General features: G+C 41.2%; 1 protein-coding gene and 1 pseudogene across 4 annotated transcripts in view; both read left to right on the forward strand.

Annotated features, from left to right (window-relative positions):
• The window catches only part of PHACTR2 (phosphatase and actin regulator 2), a 273,453-nt gene that overhangs the window by 154,088 nt on the left and 91,864 nt on the right, over positions 1 to 27,501 (forward strand). For all 4 annotated transcript variants that reach the window (XM_053591283.1, XM_053591286.1, XM_053591285.1 and 1 more), the window contains exon 2: positions 20,338 to 20,505. In XM_053591283.1, the coding sequence (XP_053447258.1) occupies positions 20,338 to 20,505 (168 nt within the window). The remainder of the gene's footprint in view (positions 1 to 20,337; positions 20,506 to 27,501) is intronic.
• LOC128586444 (serine/arginine-rich splicing factor 3-like) lies at positions 14,369 to 14,877 on the forward strand (annotated as a pseudogene).

A 27,501-nucleotide genomic window follows, 5' to 3' on the forward strand; every position in this document is an offset into this window, starting at 1 on the left:
GCAGACTGTCAGCACACATGTTCACCTCATTTTCCAAACAAGCACGTTCTAATTTAGAATGCCATTATAAAGGAATCATAGCAGAAGCTTTTAAAGAACCTTTCTTTTGGGCGGCGCCTGTGGCTCAGTGAGCAGGGCGCCGGCCCCATATGCCAAGGGTGGCGGGTTCAAACCCAGCCCCGGCCAAACTGCAACAACAACAAAAAATAGCTGGGTGTTGTGGTGGGCACCTGTAGTCCCAGCTACTCGGGAGGCTGAGGCAGGAGAATTGCCTAAGCCCAGGAGTTGGAGGTTGCTGTGAGCTGTGTGATGCGATGGCACTCTACCGAGGGCAATAAAGTGAGACTCTGTCTCTACAAAAAAAAAAAAAAAAAGAAAGAACCTTTCTTTTTCCCTCTTTTAAGTGGGCTGAGGGAGAGGTGAGGTTGAAAGCCATGTGACCTTTTTCACTCTGCCTTAAACATATGAATAAATTACAGACAATGGTAAATGTCTGTACAATATCGGTCTGCCATAACAAAATGCCACAGACTGAGTGGCTTGAGCAACAGAGATGTTTTTTCTCCCAGTTCTGGAGGCCAGCAGTCCAAGACCAATGTGTCGGCCTGCTTGGGTTCTGCCAGGGGCCTTTCTCTCTGGCTCGGCAGATGGCCACTTTTTCCCTGCATGCCTTCATATGGTCTCCTCTCTGTGTCCACACGTGCATAATGCCCTCTTACAAGGACACCAAACGTATTAGATTAGAGCCCACCCACGTGACCTCATTTTGCCTTAATTACATTTTTTAAAAAAATTAAAAAAATTTTTTTTAACAATTGACACCTTGCTATGTTGCCAGGCTGGTCTCGAAGTCCTGGCCTCAAGCATGCTTCCCTCCTCAGCCTCCTGAGTAGCTGGAAATACAGGCTTGAGCCACTGTACCATGCTTTTAATCACCTTTTTAAAGGATCTGTATCCAAATATGGTCACATTCTGAGGTTCTGGGTGTTAGGACTTTAACATACACATTTGGGGAGGAGGGTCACGAGTCAGCCCATAGCAGGGTCCTTAGAATGAGTGTGTGAACAAGGATGCATTAGCAGCGTTCAGAGGCACACTGCGTCCACTGTCTTTTTTCTGATTTCTTCACTTTCACCCCTTAACAGATTATGGCCTAGACCCCATTCACCCCAACAATGTCATATGTTCGTTAAGTATAAGTTGAGTTGGGAGATGCATGGAAGGTGATCTTTAGCAGTGGGAATTAACCAGTGTCACTAGGCAGTACCATGTAGGAAGTGAAGCCTAAAATATAAAGAGTGTTTGGGATAAATTAGAAAATGGAGTGTGTGAACATTATATTTCTGCCGTAACTATGTGAGAAATAATTTCCCATATCTTGAGATTAGAGCCCTGTATTCATCGAGTATGCTAAGGAAAGAAAACAGAACTGCTTATAAAGATGCTTTATCCCAGTGTGGTCTACCTGTGCCTATATGCCACTGACTAGCTTTATAACCATCTTTGAGGTCCCTGAAGGTGACATGTTATTTGGAGAAGTGTTTTGTTCCCAGTGTCACTACCTATCTGTTTTTCCTTTTCTCTGTTTGGTTTTTCTGACTCCGTATCTTTCCTTCTCTTCAGTGTGTTTAAAATCCAGCAGAGTGACATGCCTCTTCACAAAAGACTACTAAAATAAGAAAGAAAATGAATAGGGATGCTAAAGAAAGACAGTGTTTAAACACCTGTCAAAGTAAAGCCAGAACAAGAATGTTCTTGCCAGAAAATGTAGCAGCCTCATTGAGACAGGTTGGTAATTTGAAGATGATTCATGTACGACAAACCACATTTGTGTTCTAGCCCATACACATTGTCAGCCACCTCACAGGCGTCCAACAATGGCTTCCTGTCTCAAGTTTCATGGAAAACTCTTGAATGAGCTGAGTGGTCAGTTTGGGTGGACTACTAGACTTATCACACAATGCAAAGATAGTGCTTCAAAAGCCCCCTAGTTTAAATTCAACATCTTTAAGTGGAACAGGTCGCTCAAGATCTTTAAGCACACAAGTAAGATTTGGATGCATCAGAATCTAACAATCATAAACCCTTTTGTAAAAAGACTGAAAATTCCTGAGTGACCTCAGTAATTCTTGAATTTGATAGGCATCTCTTGCACCAGGTGTGCCCTAGAAGGAAGTTAGACCTTGAGATGGCTGAGGTACAAAGCACTACCCAAAAGACTACAAGCAAGACCTAACCCTTTTAGGCCCTATTCTGAATCCAGATAATCATGGGCATAGAGAAACTCTTAGCCCAACCTCCATACCCACTAGTTGTGACTATAGTTTTAGATTTTTAAGGCATCTTGCCTTAAATGGCTTTAGGATGTGCTGAGCACTCAACCTAAAGAAACCTAAAAGTCATAGAACATTGACCTTCTTCCAACTGAGAATACTTACTTCATTTGGATCCAAGACCCTATTTTAGAGTCAAAATTCAACATCCCAAAGCCTAAAAATGAATCTTTCTATAGTCTGTGGAAATAAATTATAAGGATTTTTTTTTTTTTTTTTTGAGACAGAGTGTCATTATATTGCCCTCGGTAGAGTGCCGGGCATCACAGTTTACAACAACCTGACACTCTTGGGCTTAAATGATTCTCTTTGCCTCAGCCTCCCATGTAGCTGGGACTGCAGGCACCTGCCAGTTGTGATTGTCGTTTAGCAGGCCTGGGCCAGACTAAAACCCGCCAGCCTTGGTGTATATGGCCAGCACCCTACTCACTGAGCTATGGGTGCTGAGCCAAATTATGAGGATTTAATTCATAATTACTTGGGGTTTTTCAGAGCTTCAACAACATGATTTTTGTTGGTGGGTACTCCAGTCCTAGAGGCAAAGAGAAAGAAGAGCACCAGGGTTCTGGTAGATCTTAAAAAGGGAAGGGCAGAATGAAGCGAGGCCCCCTTGATCATGATTTCTTAGCCAGTCTAGTGGATAACAGTTTTCATAATCAAGAGCCCTCCAGGACTTAGCCATCTATATTGAGTTTAAAGGCGGTCTTAACTTAAAGTGTATGGAGTTAATAGAATCATAAAATGGAACTTTTTTTTTTTTCTGCTTTAGATTTTGACATTAGACATATTTGGAAACAAGAATAAAATGTAACTTCCTGTGTTTGGCAGCCATGGCAACACATCTTATACAGTGCAGGCTTTTCCAAAACCAAAAGGAACAACAACTTGTATCCGACTAGATGTAGACAGTTGCTAATCAGATTTCAACATGATTCATGAAGTGTTGTATTAATCAAGTAGACAGTCAGGCTTTTGAATGGTTTTTGTTTGTTTTGTTTTATTTTAATTTTTTTTTTAATTTTTGCAGGTGCAAGCATAAAAATAAATTCAGCAACCTCCCAGCTGGTGGGAAATAGAGCCGAGTCCAACTCGCAGCTCCTCTCTCTCATTCTTGGATATTATGTCAACCTTCTTGCTCAGTTCCTTTTCTTAGTCCAGGGCATTTCTGCTATAGAATAATGATGATTTCCCTTGTGCATTAGTTGGTCTCAGCAGCTTCAGCAATTGTCTTGAGACCAGTAGAGAATGCAGGTATCTATTTTGGGTGAGTATAGAGAAGCCTATTTTAAGAGATGTTTTTCTTTCCCTGGAGACCTCTACAGACCAGGAAAATATTTTTCAAAGAAATCTTACTGCCCCAGTTGTGCGGGATTGTAAATAATCTGCTGTCTGTTTTTATTCCCCTCAAACCTTTTATCAGCCTCTCTATTAACTGCAGCCACAAGCTGAATGGCGAGCTGTGCCACCCCAGTCTATGGGTGAGAAAGAGACTCTGAAAGGTGGAGTTGCCTTATTTGCCTAAGGTCACCAGCTAGGAAGTGGAGGGACAGACTCTTAAATTCAAATCTTTCTGGCCCTGGAAGCCCATGTATTTCCTCTGCTGCACTCACAGGTCTGTGTTTATATTTAAAATGGCTATTTCTTATTTTTTAACATACACAGCACCATACTGGGGTGCCAAATAGCTAAAGAATTAAACAAATCATTTTCTTCGCTGTAGACTTTGTTGCAGAGATACTGTGTCAGCTGTCTCTCCATTTGTATTTATTTGTTCTCCTTAGGATTCTGGTCTAATAGGCGATATTTGATTGAAAATTGAAAGGTGAGATGGGAGAGGTGTGCGTTCTGTTTAGGTTGGAATGAAAACTTGTCGCTGGTTGCCAGTCTTAAAGGGTGATTGCTAGTAATTGAACATCTTACATTGTAATGTCAGATCCATGCCACCCCTCACTGGGTCGCTGTATTTCTACCTTGTAATTCTGCCAGTTCCTAATGCATTTGAATTGAAAACCTAAAGTATAGGTGCACAACTAAACACCTGTAATAATGTCATATTATAAAGACCATTTTAGTTTAAAAAATGGTTTTAGTTTTCTATATGGTTTCTTTCTAAAGAGATCAAAATTCTCAAGTGTGATGCCTAAAATAATGGAAAAAAAAAAACAAAAGTTGGGGTTTAGTTCCAGTTCAGTTAGATAATTTGCCTTTTCTGGTTGATCTGCCATAGAACTAAATTGCCTTTTTAACTTCCTTAGGTGGGAGAAAGAAGGTGAAGACTGCAGAAAAGTCTGAGATGCTTAATTGGAGTGTTTAGAGAAAGAAGGAAGACATGTTAATTGGAGTAGATGTGGGGAGGCTCTTGCAGAAATTAATTTTCACCACTCATTACTGTGCGAAAATAGTAACTCCTTAAACAATTATTTTACGTGTAAATTATTCCAACTGTTTTTCAATTATTTGTCTTTGATGAATCGTCTTTAAATTACATCCTAAGGAGCAGTGAAGTGTTTGCTTACCTGAAAACTGTGTCAGCAATGTCTGTACCATTCTTATGAGTGTTAATCATCCTTCCCACTGGCTTTGCTATTTTCCCAATTTCAAACGTTAGTGTTTGGTATATTATCATTCAAAATATTTGGAATTCTGCAGGAAGGCCCTGTTGGAAACAATTTCCTCTGCGTGAAAAATCTAAAGACCTGTTAAAATAAATCATAGCCTAGTTGGGCCAGCCCTTGGGAATTATCGCCACACATTTATCCGTGACTTAGTTATTCATTTTATAAATATTTGTTAACGGCCTTCTGAGGCATAGGTAGAGTATGGGAGCAACACCAGGAATCAATCCAAATTGGGGGCCTGTCCTCAGGGAACTCCTAATCTAGTGGTGAGGTTTATTTTTTCTTCACATATTTCCTCCTCAAAGCGACAATCTTTTTTTATTTTCCCTACTCACTTAATAAGAACAATTAAAACTTATTTTTGTGATTTCTGAAAAATCAGTGAATTGCAGCTAGCTACTTCTGAAATTCGGTTATGAATTTTTTTCCATCATTCCAGAACACAGAAAAGGACTTTGGAATAAGCTGCTTGACCAGACAGTGCTCTGATTGGATGCAGGGGCTCCCCACGCCGTGCTCTACCCCAAATCTTGGGGGTACAGCTCGTTATCTGGAATGCTTGCTTCACACACACCTCAGGTTAAAGACAGAAACCAAAATAGAAGATCTTGTATGTAAGACATCCTCAGTGACTATGTTGGAGAGAAAAATGTATAAAATCAACACTAAAGACACCATTATTATAAAATTATTTTTTAAAAAGCTGGTGGGATTGTTTTTTTTTCTTTCTCTCTCAAGAGGATTAGGCATATTAACTAAGGAATGTTAATCCTTTGCTTTTCAGTGGCTTTTTAATGGTTTCTTATTTAATTTGAACAAGATATTTCCACCTTTTAGGCAATGTTTTGAAACTAGGCTAAATCTCCGTAGCTCCCTGAATTTTAACTCATAATTTGGAGACCATTTTGTGCCACTCCTGTCATTGAGAACTAATGCCGCAGCCCGAACCCCTATGGTCCCCTGCAGCTCTGCTCACCCCACACTTACGTCTGTTTACAAATGGGTGATTGGTTGACTGACGTCGGCCTCCCTTGTCATCCGTAAGTCTCTCAAGGGCAGAGCGATCTGCTTTTGCTTACTAATGTAGTCCCTTTTCCATAATAGCTGCTTGATAAATCATGCATGTATGCCTCCATTGCATAGTAAACACGTTTTTCTACATCCTTATCTTTTGGGGTTTTTTGAGACAGTCTCACACTGTTGTCCATGGGGGTGAGAGTCCCGTGGTATCAGCTTAGCTCACAGCAACCTCCAACTCCTGGCTTCAAGTGATCCTCCTGCCTCAACTCGCGAGTAGCTGTGACTACAGGCACCACCATGGCGGCCAGCTAATTTTTCTGTTTTTAGAAGAGATGAGGTTTTGCTCTTGCTCAGGGTGGTCTTGAACTCCTGAGCTCAAGGGAGCCTCCCACCTCGGCCTCCCAGAGTGCTAGGATGACAGGCATGAGCCACTGCACCCGGCCTACTTCTTCTATTTGTGGCCTTCCTCTTCCTCTTCCTTGGGTGTCTTCCTGGTAACTGTTCCAGGGAGGCTCTGTTGCAGGCGGCATGACCTTCCGTCAGCTCCCCAGGGCTATTTTGCTCTCTGTGGTGTACATCTCTGCTGAGCCACATGCCGTCCCTCTGAGGTTCCTTCACATTTCTTTGCTGCTGTCATCCCCTGACTTCCTGGTCATTTCCTCATGTTCACCAGAAGAGGTTCAGACTCTCCCTGTCCACCCTAAAGTCTTGCCATTACTCAAGGGAACTCGGCCCCCATGCAGTCTCTCTGCGGCTGGTCTGACACCCTGGCTGGCACGGTTTTGCGGCTCGTCCCTACTGCGTCTTCAATCCCTCTGCCAATCCTGCCCCCAGGCTCCTTCTCCTCAGCCCATAAACATGTGTGAGTGTCTTTCATGCTTTGTGAATTTGAAACAAACAGCAAACCAAACCTTTTCTTCCGCTTAATCATTCTCCACTCCAAAAAAGTTCAAGGTTCTTTATTGCGCAAAGCCCACTTGCTCCTAAATGTAATCATTCTCTAAGACTTTACCCCTGGTCCTCAACAGCTGCTTTTGTTTGGAAAACTTCACCAAATAACTTCAACTTCTTGCTGGTGTGCCAGTAATGCATTTCTGACTGTCTGTTGGACATCTTCCCCAGAATGTCCTGCCAACACCTGAAGTTCATGGTGTCTGAACACAAGCTAGCAGTCTTTCCTCCAACTCTTCTCTCCTCTCGACATCCTACCACTCCCTTGTAGAGAGAGATTCGGGCCACGGAGTTCTCTGTGACTTCTCCAGGCAGTTCCTCAGACTCTGCTCTTCTTCCTCCTCAGTATCCCTTGCAAGATACATTCATCATTTTCAATCCCTTTTCACTGGTCCTGTCCAAGTTCAGACGCCTGGGTTGTTATAGTCATCTCATAACTAAACTACAAGGACATAAATCTGGGTGCCTTGGGGACTTAGTGTGACTAGTTGATATAAATAAATTCTCCTCTGTGAGATGTATCTCCCAGCATCCTGTTTTCCACTGTATATGCCTGTAGGTTTCATTTTCTGCCTTGGGAAGATAGTCCAGAATGCTACATGTGGCCACAGTCTGTCCACCGAAACCAGCCCTGGGGACGTGGTCTGACTGCCAGGGGACAGTTGGATGTACAGACAGGGATAGTCACATTATATGGAGCTTCTTAGGGCTATTATTTATCCACTAAATGTTTGACTTAAAAATATTGATCCAGGGTGGCGCCTGTGGCTCAAAGGAGTAGGGCGCTGACCCCATATACTGGAGGAGGTGGGTTCAAACCCGGCCCCGGCCAAAAACTGCAAAAAAAAAGTATATATATTGTTCCAGATTTAATGTGCTATTTTAATAATCATCTGGCAAATTCATCCTCTATGGGAAATTTTTCATAATTTTGTATGAGGCAAAATTTTGCCATTTACTTTAAAAATGATATTTCACTGGATTCCGTTTTGCAGTTTTTATATGTAAGGCCTGCCAGTTTCTCTTCTATAGTTCTATGTCTAAACACATCCCCAGCGTTGATGGGGTGATCATTACCCTAATGTGAGTGTGTGGAGATTCTTTCTCACTTGGCACAGTGTCCATCAGGGAGATACTCGTTTTTTCTGCCTTTTCACAAACACAGCACACACTCTGCTCACCAGGACCTGTGCCCACTCCAGTCTCTGAGAGACATCGGAGAGGACTTGGAGCTCAGGGGAACAAGGAAGGAAGCTGGTGGACTCTGGCCTTGGTTTTCATCTCTGTAGCAGACACATCTCCTTGCTATTCCTAAGCAAAGCCATCATATCTGTTCAGAGAGAGAGAACCCTTCCCTTGCAGGGAAGACAGTGGTATTCAAAACGTAAAATGCTGTTGTTTACATTAGAATTGATTTTCCATTTGTATTGTGATCCTTTTTCTACTCAATCTAGAATTTCTTTAAACCCTGAGTATGAACGACTTTATTTAATCTGTTAAATATCCTGTAGCAAGTCTAGGGGATGTTGTTCATGTCGGTGAATCAGAATGTCAGACAGCTGCACAAACATATTCCTTCTGTAGCCCTGCTGGCCACAAGTTTAAACTCTGGAATTCTCTGTCAGTGTTTGTAGGCAGATGGAAGTCTTTAGTAGCTTTTCCCTTTGGGAGTTTAAAAATAATGGCTGCCTGTGTTAGAAAAACAAGGTTCAAAATTGATAGTATCGAATTTCTAAATTAATATTATGGTAAATAAGGACTCTGAACAATCAAATGACTATAGTCAATATAAATTACAGAATACACTCTGCCTACAACCAGCGTGAAATTAACTGCAATGACATTGAATATTGTTTTAGAGCCAAACAATACCTGCCCTAATTTTTTGGATTAGTCAAGTCAGTGATTGGGGTAGGATTGAGTTACTATTCGTTAGGGTTTATGTCTTGCCTTCTCTTAAAATAGAGATCGACTCCCACCCGCTACACTCCTCCCATTTTGTACAAAGGACACCAGAGACAAACTATCTGAGTTTAAACCCTGCTTACCAGCACGCAGCTCTGGGCAAGATGTTTGATCTCCCTGTGCTTCAACTCCCTCGTCTATAAAATGGGAATAGGAATAGCATCTTCACAGGATTGTGGTGATTAACAAGGCAATATTCATAAAGCACGTAGAACAGGTCTTAATGTGACCTGTAAGATTGATCTACTCAGCAAAAAGCAATATGAAAAATCAGAATTTTTAAAGTTGGAAGGAGCCTAGCGATCATTTAACCTGGCCTCCTAATTTTAGCAATGAAAAATTTGAGTCCTTGCTCAAGGTCACAGGGCTGGTTAAGTAGCAAAGTTGGATCTAGAATCTGGCTCTCTTTGGCTTACAGTTCACCATCCCACTTGAGGGGTCAAAGCCCAGAGCAATAACTTAGATTCACTGCTTGTCCTAATTGTGCAATGTCCTCTTTGCTTTTTTGTTTTAGAGTCTAGCTGCTATTTTAGAGCTATCCGGAGGTCAGTGTTGTTGGTTCTGTATGAGTTTAGCTGTTATTATATTCTGATGAAGACAGGCTGGTAGGGTGGGGAATAAACCCTGATCAGGAATCACATGTGTCTCTGCCACAACACAGGAAAGCACATAACCTTCTTGGGTCTCAGTTCCTCATACATAGAGATTTAGTATATATGAGATAACGTGGAAGGATTAAACAAGATTGTCATCCCATTGCAGTTAACACTGTAACCCAGTGCTTCTGTAAGTTACATTGCTCAGAGAAATGCTGAGTGCTTAATATGCAGAGTCGGAATGCATATATAAGCAGCTTTTTTAAAAATGGAAGATAAGCAGCTTCACCACCTTTACACTTTAGCAAGATTTCAGGACAACCTCAAAAAATGATAGAAAGGTGCCTGGGCGCCTGTAGCACAGTGGTTATGGCACCAGCCACATACACCAAAGTTAGTGGGTTCAAACTCGGCCCGGGCCAGCTAACCAACAATGACAACTGCAACACAAAATAGCTGGGTGTTTTGGCGGACCCCTGTAGTCCCAGCTGCTTGGGAGGCTTAGGCAGGAGAATTGCTTGAGCCCCAAAGTTTGAGGTTGCCGTGAGCTGTGACACCATAGCACTCTACTGAGGGTGACACAGACTCTGTCTCAAAAAAAAAGATAGAAAGGCAGATTAGCTATCTCAGAAACCTAGGAAGGGATGAGAGATATTATTTACATTTTCCAGTTAAAGGAACTGGTAATGATATCCTTTCTCAAAAGAAGAGGTGCGTGTAAAGCTGATGTTCAAGTACTCTGTTGTGTGAGGTCTTGCTAAAATAGCATGTTTTGATTTTGCGACTAAAGTAGCTTTGCTTTGAAATGGTCATATACTAAAAATCAGCTCTTCAGATGAATCTCACAGGCAGTCAGTGAAAAGAAAGATGCAAAGGAGTATGCTGTATGAGTCCAGTAAATTAATGTTCAGAAACAGGTAAAATATATTGGTGGTTATGGACATCAAAAGAGTGGTGATCTTGGGGGAATGAAGGGAGAGGGTGGGAATCTGTTGGGAAGAAGCCTGAGGAAGCTTTCTTTGGCCTAGACATGATCTCTGCCTTGGTCTGGATGGCAACTGCTTATGCAAAACCACTTAATTTCTGTATGTCTATACAGAAAATCTTGAAAATCTTTTTGGAAAATGCTCCCTAGCATTAATTTTAATGATGGTAGAAAATACTGATCTTAATCCCAAGTCCCATTAAATAACTCTATAGTATCTTTCAAGTGACAAAAGAATGGAAATTGGCAAATCAGGAGGCAAGGTTGAAACATAATAAAAGCAGTCATCTTCTGGGGGGACTCAAGTCCTTTTATGATATCCTACTGTGGTAATGTTTTCATGGCCTGTTCTTTTTCTTTTAATTTAATTTAATTTCTTGTTTACATCTGTTCTCTTACTCTTGGGGGAATTAAAAGGATAATGGCTAAATAGTTTTTAAAATATTTTAGTTATGATTATACCTTAAGGCGGATTTATTTTTCAGGTTAATTTGAGGGTGCAAAGAATTAGGTTACAGCGTTTGCGTTTGTTAGGTAGAGTCCCTGCTGTAGTTGTGTCGGGCCCCCAGGAGATGTGCCATAACAGCCCCATCTTGTGCTCATTAAGGGGGAACACGCCAACCTCTCCCCTCTCCTCCCCTCCCCTCCCTCCTTTCCCATCCCTCCATCTTGAATTGAACTGAAGCTTTCTCTTATGTGGGGGTATATTAGATCATCTACTGGCTTCATGTTAGTATTGTGGACACTGGATACTTGCTTCTCCATTCTTGTGATATTTTTCTAAGAAGAATGTGTTTCAATTCTATCCAGGTTAGTACAAAAGATGTAAGGTCTCCATCTTTTTTAGTGGCTGAATAGTATTCCATAGTATGCATATACCTCAGCTTGTTAATCCGTTCCTGGGTTGGTGGGCTTTTAGGTTGTTTCCACATCTCGACGATTGTAAATTGAGCTGCAATCAACAATCTAGTGCAAATGTCCTTATGATGAAATGATTTTTTTCTTCTGGGTAGATGCTTAATTAGGCAGTTTTTTTGTTTTTTAAAGAAATCAACTTCTGAGCCAATTAAGATCTTTTCTAACTCTGACATTCAATTATTCTCAGATTTTGAAGTGGTGATCTATATTTATCTGTAGAAAGTTCAAAAATACTCTTATTCCCTTTAGAAAAATTCTCATTTTTATTCACATTAGCTATTTCATATGCTGTTGGACGAGACGTTATACATTTATTTTAGTGTTTCCTCATAAATATACATTCTATGTCTATGATGAGCACAGCACTGGTAATGAGAAAATTTTTCTTGGCATAACTTTGAAAGGTCAGCCATCCTTGATTTGTTCAAGATACTAAGCTCAGCACTGGTGCGTGCATGTGTGTTGGGGGCATGTTTGGAATCCCTTTTCTCTATATGGTTTCTCAGTAACAGGTACCGTGCTGCAGCTGAGCCCCTTGCCTGCCATTTTGCAAGATGTTTAATTCTGTTTATTTGGGTCCATGGAACACTAAAAAGTGTTGAAGTAGCAATTTGGTGGCCCATTAAATATTCTCTTAATGAGAATACTTAAATACTGGGAATTAAAATTGTTAATAAAAGGAGATTTTATTTTTATATTTATTTATTTATCTTTTGAGACAGAGTGCCCTTTTTTAGAGTGCCGCGGTGTCTTAGCTCACAGCAACCTCAAATCTTAGGCTCAGGCAATCCCCTTGCCTCAGCCTCCCAGACAGGTGCCCACCACAATGCCCGGCTTGTTTTTCTATTTTTAGTAGAGATGGGTTCTTGCTTTTGCTCAGGCTGGTCATGAATTCCTTTGCTCAGGTGATCCATCCACCTTGGCCTTCCAGAGTGCCAGGATTATAGGCATGAGCCACCACACCTGGCCAACACAGGGAGATTTTTAGAGGAAAGATGACAACTCTAAAGGCTATCACTTTCCAAAATGCCTTCAAGCAGAAATCTTTACTGTTAAAGACAGTACCTGCTAAGGTCTCTTAGAGCTGATAATCCTGCCCCTACCCCAGAATCAGCTAACTCTTATTCCTCAGTTACCTCAATGCTAGCTAATGCCACATTTAAATATATAAACTTTATTTTAGAATAGCTTTTGAATTGTGGAAAAATTGGAATAAATAGTAGAGAGTTCTCATACACTCCCAGCTTGCTTTCTTCTATTGCTAGGATCTTACATCAGTATGATGCCTTTGTTATAATCAAGGAACCAGCGCTGGTATGTGACTATCAATTAAACTCCAAGGTTTACTAAGATTTTACTAGTTTTCCCCTGATGTCTTTGTTTTTGTTGTTCCAGGATCCATTCAAGACGTCACATTACATTTAGTCCTCATGTCTCTCTACCTTTCCTCGAGTCACACTGTTTTTGTTTTTCATGACCTTGACAGTTTTGAGATGTACTGACCAGGTACATTGGAAATGTCACTCAATTTGACATTGTCTGATGTTTCTCTTGGGGTTCCAATGGGGTTGTGGGTTTTAAAGCGCCATTCTTATTCTATCACATCATATCAAGGGTGCAGACTGTCAGCATAACTTACCTCTGATGATGTCAACCTTGACCACCTGGTTTTGTAGGATTTGTTAGCATTCTCCACTGTAAAGTCACTCCTTCCCTCCCTCTCTCCACACTGCAGTCTCCGGAAAGAAGTCACCATGGGTAGCCCACGTTAAAGCAGGGCGGAGTTAAGCCCCCTCTCCTTGAGAGGGGAGGATTTATATAAATTATTTAGTGTTCCATACAGATTTATCTCCTTGCTCACATTTATTTATTGATTCGGTTAATATTCATCAGTATGGATTTGTGTATGTTTATTTTACACTGTGGCTTATAATCTAATACTATATTATCTATTTTGTTGCTCAGATTTATCCTTTGGAAGCTCTTTGAGTGGGCTCCTGTGTTAAACCTATGCTCCTCGGTTTGTTTTTTGATCATTTTCTCACTTGCTGACACTGCAAGGTACTGCAGACTCATCTGTTTTCCCAGCCCCAGCCCTCCCTTTCTCTGAGGGGATCTGGTCCCTGTTATTGGAGTGTGCCGTTAGAAACCATGATCTGAGCGCTGGGTGGGCGAGTCGCCATTAGGGCGTTACTGCATCTAGGCCCTCAGAGAGGGCAGCTAGGAAATACATCTAAGTGTATTAAGCCGTGTGTGTCCACGCATCTGTACTTAACTATCCACCCTTCTATCTAGTGGGCTAAACATGAGTTCTTAGAGGTCTCCAGCTCTGCTTGGGGCCACATAAATCCTTCTAGTTTCACCTCCTTGCTTGTGAGAACCTCTTTTCCACAAGGAGAAATCTTGGCTTTCACCATCTACTGTCCATTTATGTACTTGTTTGATTCTGGTATACGCATATAGCAGTTTCAGAATTTTTAATCTGTGCCTCATACACAGATTTTAATTCTTCTCTTCTTTTTTGCTTTCTCTCCACTGGCCTCCTTACAGGAAGAGATTTGACTCAACCCAAGATAAACTCTGATTAGAGATAGAGTAAGATGCTCCTTTAGACAACTCAAGACAAGAATAGCCACTCGGCTGCCTTGGAAACCAGGATCCAATCTCATGGGCGCTGGCCGCTGCCATCAGTTTACTCTTACCTTATTGTTTACTTGCTTTTCTGCCCAGAAATTGTAGATGTGCCTTTTGTATGACAGTACATATTTTAAGCCATTGTTTTAGTTGAGAGAGAGATTTTATGTTGTAAATGTAGAAAATAAAGTTAAATCTTCTCTATGCACTATTCTAATATTTGTTTGCCATAATTCTGTGGCCATTATAAGGGCAAAATTTTAATGGAAATAGAAAAATGGTGATAGGCATTTCGTGGATGCCGGATAAGGTAGAGCAGCTGTGGGAGTCCGGCTGGAGGGGAGCAGGATGCGGGAAGATCCATGGAAGCGTGAGGACTCGAGTCCCCACACTTTAACTCTAGATTTTGAAACGCGTCATGGTTCCTGTCCACTGGCCTGTAAGGTTTATGTAGGTAATCTTGACAACAACAGCAACAGACAAAATTGGAACGGGCTTTTGACTAGTATGGACCACTCCGAAGTGTGTGGGTTGCTAGAAAGCCTCCTGGCTTTGCTTTTGTTGAATTTGAAGATCCTGGAGATGCAGCTCATGCTGTCTGGGAGCTGGATGGCGGAGCACTGCGTGGCTGCAGGTCAGAGGGGAACTGTCCAGTGGTGGGGAAAAGGTAGAAATCCTGGCCCACCTCCCTCTTGGGGCCGTCTCCCTCGAGATGATTATGGCAGGAGGAGTCCTCCCCCTCACTGCAGACCTCAGGAAAAGAGAGAGATCACTGACTGTCAGGGGAGAGAAATCATAAGCCCTCCCGATCCTTCTCCAGGGCTGGAAGCTGAGCTAGGTCAAAGAAAGGAAACTGAAGGCCAGTTTGCAAGAGAAGTGCTTTACAGGAGATAACTTCATTTGACAGGAGTGTGGTCAGAAATTTCACGTTTCGTTGAGACTTCATAAGCTTGGTGCATTTTTAAAACGTTCAAATTTGTTTGTCTCTTGGAACAGAGACACAAAATGTGTAATTCTCTATGGTTTGAAATGGATCATATGAGGCATATAATACCAGGAAATGTTACTTCACAATGTTCCCTGAAGCAAACTGAATTTGCTTTGAATTTTAGTTTTGCATAGATTGATCATAAACCTCTAAATTCTGCTCAGCTAAAGTGTGATTTATTTTTTATACGTAGTAACAAAACTGACAACAATTGAACTAAGATTTAATTTTTTCCCCATATCTGGGATATAGTTGAACAAGCAGTCTTGAAAAAGCTGCTCTGAACAAACTAGCAGGTAAAAATAAAAGCTACCCCATTGTAATAAATCAGAGTTTTTTGAGACGTCCAACCATTTCGCCCTGGGCAGAGATTGCCTTGTTAGTATAGAGTCTGATAAATTGCAAACAAGTTTACTTTTGCTTTAGGTCCTAAGTTTCTATGTAATTGCTGTATATGAATATATAGCTGTTTGTAACATTCTTTATTTGGAAATTTGAGGTTATCAAAATATCAATGTCCTGCCAGTTTAAGGGTACACTGTAGAACTGAACTTTGAGTTACTGTGCAAAATTCTTTTTTATTCTGAGGCTGTCATTTGTAATGTGTTTTGTGAGAATCCTTCAGATCAAAGTTTTGGTTACAATTATTGTTTAGCTTCAAAGCCTGTTGTTCCTTGCAAACTCAACTCTGTGAGCTTGGTACAAAGTCCAGGTACAACATTCCTATTGGAAGCCATACTTACAGCATCTTGTAAAGTTGCTTTTGAATTAATAAGTATTAGCATAATAAAGAAAAACTATAATAGAAATTTAAAAATGATAATTTTAATATTGTCTAAGTACAATAAATTACAAAGACAAAGAACATAGCCCAGAAAACATAATTTAAGAAAATTAAAGTTGGCAAGCTTGTTTTTTAAAGCATACACAGCAGAGTGTTATAAAAAAATTATTTATCCCACATGATTTCTCTTTGTTTTTGTTATTGCTTGGTTTCAAAAATGTATTCTCATTGACCTTCAAATGTTTAAGGGTATTTGGAGGAAAGTTGAGACCATCCTTGCCACCTCCTTGTTTCCACAGGGCAGCTAACAGTTTGTGTGGCATCAACACCAAGCATTCTTTCATGGTTATTCTTTTCTAAATGATCTTTCAGTTCTAAAATTTGTGCAGTGGAATGCTATGCCACATTTATCTCACTTTCTCAGTGACGGAGATGATTAAGTGTGGAGAAAAGTGAGAATCTAAAATGTCATGTAACTATTAAATATTATAAAAATACTACAAACTCTCATATTAAGTAGACCGAAATTTTCTAAGAATATCTGTCATTCACATCTCAAAGGGAAGATTATTCAAACCTTTAATTATTTTATGTGATACCTAACTATCTAGCCTCATTTATTCTGGGTGTGTATAGTTACATTTGCATAGGTGTGGCATAATTGGTAAATTTCTGTTTAAATGAAAAAATGAAACCTGTGGTATTCTCTGAATTCTTAACTAGCTAGTGGTAAGGGAAGTCCTGTTAGGTGTGGGTTTGTTTCAGTGGGAGGATGGAATGATCTGTGTCATTTAAAATATCTAAAATCAAACAGTTCATGACTGTATTTAAAAATATGCTTTATTTTATTTTATTTTATTTCAGACAGGGCCTAACTCTTTTGCACGGGCTGGAGTTCAATGGCATGATCATAGTTCACTGTAGTCCCAAACTCCTGGGCTCCAGTGATCCTCTTGTCTCAGCCTTCCAAGTAGCTGGGACTATAGCAATGCACCACCACACCTAGTTGATTTTTTTTTTTTTACAAGATGGGAGTCTCACTATGTTGCCCAGGCTAGTCTCAAACTCCTAACTACATGCTATATTTAAAATGTAGGTATCAAGTGTGAAAAAGACAGGTTACTCCCAGTAACATGACAGTAGATAAAAATTAACATTGAAAACAATGAGGAAATTTCAGTTTCATCTGGAATTTGTCTGCCAATTTATTCCTGTCTACCTGTGAGCACAAAATTCACTGGAGTTATTGTAGAAGAATTTATAGAAAGCTTTAAATGTATTTTAATGGCAATTTGGTCCCAAAGAAAAATCATAGAAAGACGTAATATCAATGGCACTGCCAGTGTCCTTGTTGTCTAGAGAAAGGAAAAGAGCATTCTGCTCCTGCTTCTTAAAAGCAGATGATAATTCTCTTCACATTCATGATTTAAGAGAATTACAATGGCCGTTTGGCCAACTGTGCCAACATGTGGCTTCTAATTGCAAGTGTGGTTTATAACAGGAGAAAAATACTCTGTGCTTCATTGGTTGAGCTGGAAAGCAGGACTTTTATGGAGTGTCAGGGAACCAGATATGCAGGTTGGGAGATAGCAATCCCAGTCCCTTGGAAGAGAATGAGAACTAAATGTGTGTCTGTGTCCAGAGAGATGAATTTGAGATGGGAACTTTAGTTTCTATGTCTGTAATAGTCAGCTCTTTTATATTTTGCAACATTTAACTTGTTCAAAATTGAGCCATCCCTTGAGAATTCAGCGTAAAGTCTCCCTGAGGAGGAAAAACCGTACACCCATTTCTCCCTAGATTTGTCCACTAGTTCAGGGAAGGTAGTCAGACAACAGTAGAAGTGAAGCAATGAAGATTTTGCTTCTTTACTTTGGCTTAGCTTCAAAATCACTCTATCCCCCTATCTCTAGCTGTTGTGCCATAGCTAAAAGTAGGGTTAGGGACCCCTTAGAGAAGTATCAGCCAAGTAGCATCAAACTGTTGGAGATGTATCTCCAGTTTAGCATTGCACAGCCTCTGTGCATCTCTGCTCGGATACCACCTGGAATTAGAGCAGCCTTCACAAGTGGGAGGGATGGGACTCATCCATTCTTTGGAAGGAGAACTTGTGAAGATTTAGGAGCTGACATCTTTTGGTCGTCTTTTTTGTTAAATTCAGTTTAAGATTTTCCTGGTTTTCGGTATATCAAGTGATTTTCGATTGAAGTGTAGATATTTTTCTATTATTGTATGCAACTCTAGATATTATTGAAACTTTTTGTTTTAATTGACTTTGACACCTCCCAGCAAGGGGAGCAGTGGGTGCCACCTTGCCACGCCCTCATGGAGTTAGAATCCCCAGTTGTCCACTTGTCCTCAGTTAACACACTGTATGGCTGGTTGTCCTCGTTACTGCTGAGCATGGGTGGAATTTCCAGATCCCTGCATGGTCTCCCTGACATCACAGTGGAGGTGGCCTTGTTCCCAGGGCATAGTGGTTTGATGCCACCTCTGTATTGGGGGAGGGGAGAGACACCGATTCTTGCTGAGTAGGAGTGGACGTCTAGACTTCCTACACAGTCTCCGTTGATACTGTGGAAGATGCTTCATTACCAGCTGCCAGGCACAAAGGCCCTGGCTCTCTATTGAGCCTTCTTTGACACTAATCTGGCAGAGGTGTTAGGGGTACTTGTTCAAGCCTCATGAGGGTGGAAGTCGAGTATTTTCACTCAGCCTTTGCTGGCATATGGGGTCACCATTTCTACTGTGGCATTTGGCTGAAGAAGAGCAGTTATTGTCTAGTTTTCTGTCTTGCTAATCTGCCCCTTTCTTGGTTATATGGCTAGAAAGAGCAGACTTTTGTTGAGGCTTTCTATGCTCCATACCCCGAATGGACATTTCAAGGGTGCTGACTTCTATGCTTCTTGGTGTTTCCAGGTTTATGACTCCAGCTATAAATCTGGAATATTTGAGTCAAAAAGAAAACCCAAGGATCTCACCACTGGATTGTTTCTTGGGTTCAGAGGTCCCCAACTGCTCTTACCTCCCTGCACCTTAGAGAGTCTTCTTACATTTATTTTGTATATAACATCTGGGGGGAGGGGAGACTTGTTGTTTGTTTGTTTGTTTAGTTGAATTTAGCAAGAGGAATAGAAAAAAGTAAGTCTACCCTATCTTTTCAGAAGCAGAATCCTTGCTGTTCAATTTTTGGGTTTATTTGTTTTTTTTTTCCCCCAATACTATGTGAGAAAGTTTAAAAAATACAGAGAATATGAAAGAATTGTTACTTTACCGCATATTTATCCATCTGCCCAGTCCATCTATTTGTCTACTATTTTTATTGGACCTCAGTACATGTCACCCCTAAACACTTCAGCCTGTATATCATTAATCGGACTTTACTGTTTCTGGGTTTCTAAGGTAAGTTTTACATATAGTAAAATGTACAAAATCACAACTACCATTGGATGAGCTTTGGAGATGCCCACCATTACTGAGGGAATGCTTATCACCTCCAGAAGTTCCCTCAAGCCCCTTCTGATTTCACTCCTACCTCCCTTTCACTTCAGGAAGAAACTATGAACTTAATTTTTTTTTCTTCTCCCTCCCCCCTCCTTCCTCTTCTTCTTGCTGTAAATTTCATTTTGCCTGTTGTAGAATTTCATATAAATAGAACCACTTCTATTAGAACTAACAGAACTTCTTTGCTGTGTTACTTTTCCAGCACAATACTTTTGAGCTCCGTTCTTGTTGTTATGTGTATCAATAGTTCTTTTTTTTTTCCACTGCTGACGGCTATTTCATTGAGTGAATAATACCATAGTTTGTTCATTCTGGCCTGTTTCCTGTTCTTAGCCAGTTGAAAGTTGGGGCCGTACATTGTTCTCCCCTCCCTGCTTAGAACGTAGCGCAAAGCAACTTAAGATTTTGTGCCACTCTTCTGATTAATAAAATGGTAAAGGGCTACAAAGATGTGTTTTTATCATACAGAATGCTCACATTTTCCACGTATTTCTTATTGTTAGTCATAGCTATCCATTTATTTGATATTGAAAACATTTGTGTAATAGACTCAAAAGATAGTTTTAGCCTTGTAAAAATAGAATTTGGCTTCCTGGCACCAAATTATATTTTGTAAAGGAGAAACAATGGCTTTAACGACACCAGAACTGTAATATTCATTACTGGGGATGCCAAAGTAGCCTCTGGAGGAGCATCTTATTTCAGGAATACTTACAATACTCTATTTCTGCGCAAAATATTGATGTGGTTGCTGCAGATGGGTTCGTCTGTGTTTCCAGACCCTTATTTACCCGGCCCCGCCTATTATGTAAGTGTCTTGCTTCTTTTCTCTTTCCCCAAAAGGCCTTCCTAAGGGAACTATAACTTCTGATTGATAGATTTACTGATTGGTACCAGGGAGTCCTACCCAAATGGGACAAAAATCAACTTTCTGTGCAATTCATGAGAGTGGGCATGCTTACTGTGAACAGTCCAGGAAGAAACGGAGGATGTTTCATACTTTGATTACAACCTTTCTCTGACTTTATTTTTTTTATACAGTTGACGGACTGGACAAAGCTTCTATAGCAAACTCAGATGGCCCCACAGCAGGTTCCCAAACACCTCCCTTCAAGAGAAAGGGGAAACTCTCCACCATTGGTAAAATCTTTAAGCCTTGGAAGTGGAGGAAAAAGAAGACGAGTGACAAATTTAGAGAAACGTCAGCAGGTATGAGTGTCACCTCTTTGTTAGAAGATACCCTGGAGTAAAAAATCATGTTATGCAGTATTTCTTTCTTTGTTTTAGAAACAAAAATTATGTTTGAAATGAAATTATTTCATAAGGATGAAATAACTCAGAGTTCTGATTTGCCCCCTTTTTGTACTGACTTTGGCTTTCTAGTATGTTCTTATTTTTAAATATATGTTTGTAAATGTATATAAAAAACTGACGTGTGAGGAGGTGAAATAGTGGAAAATGAGAGGTGGAAACCTGATCCATCAACACTGTGGTGGCAAACGTCCACCTTTACATACACACACTGTTATGTGTATATCTGTCTGGTTTAGTAGCACAGCCTTATTCTTAATTAAAACTTTAAAAATGTATTTTTGGATGTATTTGTTCTATGGATAAGATTTAAATGGGTATCTGAAAGTGCTGCTGTGTTTATGTAATCTTAAATTTTCATCATATCATAAGAGATGGTCTGTGTGCTATGAGAGCCATAACCCTCTTAGTGTGAAAATCTTTGATTATTAATTTAATTTGTAGGCTTTTTTAAGCCTTAATAATTACATTGTTGAGTGCCTTTCCTATGGACTCATAGAGGAAGTTGACTTTAAATCTCAGGGAAGAATTAAGCCCAAATTAAACTTGTGCCAGTGTCAATGATGTTTGAAGATAGACAAGAATTTCTCTCTTGAGTAAATTCAACATCCTCCATAATTAAAAAGTAAACCCTTCATCAAAACCCCTCATTACACCACAGTCTAATATTGTCAGTGCACATCTGGGGTCTTACTGGCCTGTGCCAATATAAGAGCTGACTTTTCCTTCTAGAGCTGGGAAGTAAAATAGAAAATACGACACACAAGGATGTGGGATAGAGAAAACCATCTCTGATGCGTTTGCAGCTATGTAATTTCCTTGAGCATTTCATGTTTATCAAGAAACAATGATAAGCTATTGGGGATTTATTTTGAAATAATGACAGAGGAGTGGTGAAGTAGGAAAAAAGTAGAGACGAAAGAAAACTGGCAATGAGTTGCTCATGGTTTAAGCTGGGCAGTGGGTACACGAGGTTTATTGTTCTAATTTCTCTACTTGTAGATACGGGAAATTTTCCTAAAGAAAAAGAAGAGAGACTTGTTGAATCCTCTTCATCACCTAAGTGGCTTCCTGGGTTGGCAGGCAGTGGGTAGTGGGGACAGAGGGCTGAGTTAAGGACACTGGGTGCTGGTGATCTTGTGCAAGTTGGATCGGCCTCTAAGCTCTGATTTCCTTCCCTACAAAATTAGGTTGTTGAATGAGCTTATTTTAGATGCTTCAGTTCCAGATGCTATTGGTCCCTGGGGAGATCCTGATTCTCTCAGTCCTGGGCTGGGCACCTTCTTCTCCCTTGTTCTTTGGTTGTGGATAAAACCACACTGGCTTCTGACACACCTCCCTTGCACATCTCCCTAGGCATCAGGGAGAAGAATCTGGTTCTTCAAGTTACCATGACTACCCCAGACCAGGGGTGGGCAGGGCTCCAGACAGCTGCATTAAGAAGATTCGGAGCAGAGAGGATGGAAGTCCCCTCACTTGCCTCTCTGGCTCTTTACTCCCTGAGTCCAACCTACTAATTTTTCTCTCATTAAAGTAGAGAAGACATCCTCAAAGACCTTCCCCATTCTCTTTCCTTGTCACCTTGTTTTAATTATTGTAACAGTAGGGAGGCTGCAAGACCAACTCTGGGTATTTAAGAAAAGTCCTTTTAAACAGGATTTAAGTTATGTCATCCTGTATTTATTCAGATTGAGGATCACCCGTCATTCTTTGTATTATTTGCTTTTCAAATTCATGTAGGATTTTACATAAGTTTAGCTCTAAAACATTATTTGTAGATATTTACAATCCCTGGTTCCTAAGGACTACCAAACTACACTAAAAAACTGAAAAAATTATCAAATGCCTCCTCGGCCTATTTTTTTCCATCAAAATTGCTATATTAATAGAATAAAAACAAGCCAAGTATGTGTATTAACAATCTTTTGTGAATTTCTGTGCTACATTTACATGTAATCGTTTGTTTTAAACCCATATGCCTAATGTTTTACTTGAACGTCATAAGATGTGGTATAATATCCCATTATAAAGTATTTTATTGTCACCCTGTTTTTATGTTCATTTAAACATGTAATTTTGGGGCCAAGATAGGTGAGATAGATAAGTAAAGCTTAAAACAAAGACATAAAATGGTGTAGTGCAGGTTAGTTTTCTTCACATTGAAGAAAAATGTCACGTCTAGAGGAAAACTGATGTATTTGGAAATAACCAAGAGAAAGGCGGTTACCTGAAACTGAAATTGAGCCGTTAGGATATAATCAAGGCCCTACACACTCTGGCAGTGAATGAAGTACATCTGAGGCGAGGTGCACGGTATCTCGGGGTGCGAAGGAAGGTGAATTTCTTCTAAGAAAAGTCACTCTTCTGTGTTTGTCTTTCTCTTAAAGTCCAAGCTTCAGAAGCTCATGGACGTGAATCTTACTGCGCTCCGCTACGCAGTCGTTGATACTCATGCTACTTTTCCTAGTTGGGATTTCTGTTGCAGCAATTTGTATTTGGTGGTGGATGGGCACAACACTAATAGATCAATGCCATTGTAATGGTATATTTACTAATTATGAGGGGGGAGGTAAGACGGGTCCCTCCCTGGCCTGTTTGGTGGTCCTTGAGTCAACTGTATTTCTGAATGTGCCACAGAAGCCTGAAGGACGTCTGGTCCTATGAGACAGACTGGGCTTGTGACCAACTTCCAGTTCTCTGGCCTCGTTTTAAATAGAAAATTACCAGTGTTTTGACTCTGGTGCAGTTCCTAGCAGGTAGGTTCTGGGGCAAGGACTTGAAGTAAACCTGCCTACCAGGGGCACCTGATCTAGCTGGTGAAGCTGACAGAAGAAGTTCAGGATGCCAAGTCTGTCACCAACCCCATAGTTACCAAGATGACATCTTTACAAGTCTCAAGCCCGGCAAATAGAGTAATGTGTACTTCACAACAAAGGGACACGTGTTTCGCTAGGCGGGGAAGAGGCGCAGAGCATCTCAGGAGTGATACTGGGAAATTCAGGCAAAGGCTCGGTAACCAGAGTGTTCTTCACTCAGGTGGAGAAGCAGATAGCGCCTCTTATTGGGGAACAGAAAGACTACAACAGAACCCCATCTGTTTTTAAGGAACAGGGAGTCGAGCTGGAAACTAGGATGGGAACCTACCGAAAGACTCAGGGCAGAAATTTGCTGTATGAATTGGAACACAGTGGGTGGATTTGGAGAAGGGGGTCCCCTAGGACCCCAAACCTCTGCTGCTAGAGCTACTGTTGCCAGAACGGCACAGCCTCAGAGCTGGGTGGGCAGAGAGGGGAGGGCTCGCTCTGGTTGGCAGCAGTGGCCCCAGAGGTGTGGCTCTGAGGACACAGGCGGGCAGAGCATCCATTTCTCCTCTCACTGTCCCAGATCCTCCTAGAGGCCACTGTGAGGGAATATTCCTTGGGTGGAACTTTGGTCCCTCACTTCTTGCCCCCAGAGTGCAACGGACCCCACCTCGTTTCGAATTCCGGCCTCCTCTGCGCTCCTAGATTTAAGCAACCTGACCTCCCCTGCCTTGCCTTTGCTCTTTTGTCCATAACCCTTGGACCTCAGTCATGCTGGGTCACCCCCTGAGCATGCCCCAAGCCCTCTCTGTCCCCTGGCTTTTCTTCCTGCCTTTCCCTCTTCCTCTGAGCTCCTCCTCCCATGGCTCCACCTGTTGAAATACTACCGTTCAAGGGTCAGTGACCTGTCACTTCTTCCTGAAGATGCTCTTGACTTTTGACTCTGCTGCGGCTGAGCGGGGGCCTGCCCTGCTTTGTTTAGACTCCTGTGAGGGTGTGTGTATTTTGACTTCTTTTCTAGTTTAAGTGTCTATATTATGCTCCTATTTGACTGTAAAGTACTTAAGAGTACAGATTGTCTCACTCACCTTAGCTCTACTTCATAAAGCTGCTTTATTGTATAAGAACGCCAAGGGCTTTCAAATTGGAAAGTTATACTTGCGGGATCGTGTCCTGTTAAACCACTCGGAGCTACTCTCACACTGAGACTTCCATCCCTTTCACGTGTGGATACTTATCCCATTGGTCTGGGACTTGCCTACTCGCCTGTCTCCTGCCAACCAAGACAATGTGATGGGAAAGCTTTTCTTCCAGAAAGTTTGATCCTGGCGGAAGAGGAAAATAGAATAGTTTTTTCCTAAGGCAATTAAAAAAAAAATTTCCCAAAAAATTAATGAAAGGAATCTTAAAATGCAGACTGAACTATTAAATCAGTTACCCCCAAATACTCTCTGAAATTAGTCCTTGGAAATTTTGTCTAATGTTAAAAGAAAAGAGAGGGTGGAGGGGAGGGGAGGAGTAGGGAGGGAAGGAGAAGGGAGGAAAGAAGAAGAGAGGAAAAAATAAACCTTATATTCAAGACAAAAAAAAAAAAACAAGGGTGGCACCTGTGGCTCAGTGAGTAGGGCGCCGGCCCCATATACCGAGGGTGGTGGGTTCAAACCCAGCCCCGGCCAGACTGCAACAAAAAAATAGCCGGGCATTGTGGCGGGTGCCTGTAGTCCCAGCTGCTCGGCAGGCTGAGGCAGGAGAATCGCCTAAGCCCAGGAGTTGGAGGTTGCTGTGCGCTGTGTGAGGCCACAGCACTCTACCGAGGGCCATAAAGTGAGACTCTGTCTCTACAAAAAAAAATGGAAAAAAAAAAAAAAAAACTGGCACCTGGGATGTACTCAAAAAAATGTGCTGTGTATTGTTTATTTATTGAATATCCACTCTAATAAAAAGGTGCAGTACTGGGCGCTTTGGGACTTAAGAAAGAAACCGAAGATTAAAAAGTCATAATGGGCTTGGCGCCTGTAGCTCAGCAGTTAGAGCGCCAGCCACATACACCAGGGTTAGAGGGTTTGGACCTGGTCCCAGCCTGCCAAACAACAATGACAACTACAGCAAAAAAAAAAAAAAAAAACAGCCGGGTGTTGTGGTGGGCACCTGTAGTCCCAGTTACTTGGAAGGCTGAGGCAAGAGAATCACTTAAGCCCAAGAGTTTGAGGTTGCTGTGAGCTGTGATGCCATAGCACTCTACTGAGGGCGACATAGTGAGACTCTGTCTGAAAAAAACAAAAAAACAAACAAAACCCCCAAACAGTCATGATAGAAAAGAAAACAAATTAAAATACTAACCCAAACCATGTACTTCACAATTACAACTGTGTACCTCACTATTAAGAAGCTAATAAAATAATTAGAGAAAATTTATCTTTCCTATATTTTGCCCTTACTTAAGAGTAAGTTATGCTGGCAAATAAAGAAAATCAAGGAAACTTATTTTCATTCAACTTGTGATTTTTTTCCTGTTGTTAGTAATGGGAAGGGAATACCTGTGTAGATATTGAGGTAACGTTATTAGAACTGTCAGCATTCCAGCGATCACACTAACTTGTAAGAGTCTTCTGGGAAAAAGACTGTAATTTACTGAAAGGACTTCACATTCCCTGATGATAGTAATGGCTAATCTTCATTGAATGTGATTACGTACCAGGTTCTACTCCAAGAACTTTATTCATATTAACTCATTGAATCATCAAAACAACCTTATGAACTGTGGCCTTTTAGTGCTACTCTTATCCCAGCTCTTCTAGTGAGGAGATGGGGCCAGAAAATTCAGGTGAGTTTCCAAGAAGACATACCTGGGAGTAGCCAAAGGCAGTATTTGAACAGAGCGCCTTGTCAGTACTGTTGACTGTTCCACTCTATTGCATCTCTAAAAGATAACTTCTACCCCGATGAGTAAGGCTCAATCCTTGAAAGGTGGCTGGGTGAGGTGGCTCACGTCTGTAATCCTAGCACTCTGGGAGGCCGAGGGAGGTGGATTGCTTGAGGAGTTCAAGGCCAGCCTGAGTAAAAAAAAGAAAAAAAAAAAAAAAAAAACCAGAAAAATTAGCCAGGTGTAGTGGCAGGTGCCTGTAATCCCAGCTACTCAGGAGGCTGAGGTTGCTGTGAACTATGACAATACCAGGGCACTCTGCCTAAGGTGGCAAATTGAGACTTTGTCTCAGGAAAAAAAAAAAAAAATCCTTGAAAGGTGACTCTACTACACGGATTTGTCTCCCATACTAGTTTTTGCTTGTAAGAGGGATTTGGTCTATAGAATTATTTTGGTTCTACTTGACTGGCCTGATTTCACTGGTGTACATGTACCACAACACTCTGTACAATAAATGGCAGCATGTTGATTGTACCTCACTCATTCCACCAAGAAATTGGAAGTGCTTTCCTGTATTGTTCACCCTCACATCATATGGGGGAAGAAGAGGGAATCTCCTGCTACCAATCTGCTGTAGCAGAGGAAGTGACATAATCAGCCACAGGCCACCCAGCACCTCCAGGTCCACGCAGGGCTCCTTATTTACATGTTAGACAACAGTTATTTGTCCTCTGAGCAAAGTTTGCTGAGCATCTTGGTCTGCTGATTGTCAGGCCCTGTTATGACTCTGGTGATACTGTTCTGTTACAGATTTTACTGATTCAAAAGAGACACATATTCCTTCTCTTTTGGAGCTTACATTCTAGGAGAGGTAGGAAGTAGAAAGTAAACCAATATGAGATAGTAATCAGACAGTGAGAAGAGAAAAATAAAGCAAGGAACTGGAATAGGGAATATGGGGGGAGGTTAGAGTTTAAAATAGAGCGGTCAGGCCAACGCTACTGGGAAGGCAACGTTTGGACAACGGCAGGAAGGAGGAGGGGAAGGCCCTGAGAAATCCTCTTGAAATTACATGAGTTAGACCTAGCATGCCATTTCCTTCCTTCAGCAATGGCATGGAGGGCCTAGGCGCAGTGGCTCACACCTGTAATCCCAACATTTGGGAGGCCAAGGCGGGTGGATTGCCTGAGCTCACAGGTTCAAGACCAGCCGGAGCCAGAGTGAGACTCT

This window comes from Nycticebus coucang, chromosome 5 (genome assembly GCF_027406575.1).
Source record: "Nycticebus coucang isolate mNycCou1 chromosome 5, mNycCou1.pri, whole genome shotgun sequence".
NCBI lineage: Eukaryota > Metazoa > Chordata > Mammalia > Primates > Lorisidae > Nycticebus > Nycticebus coucang.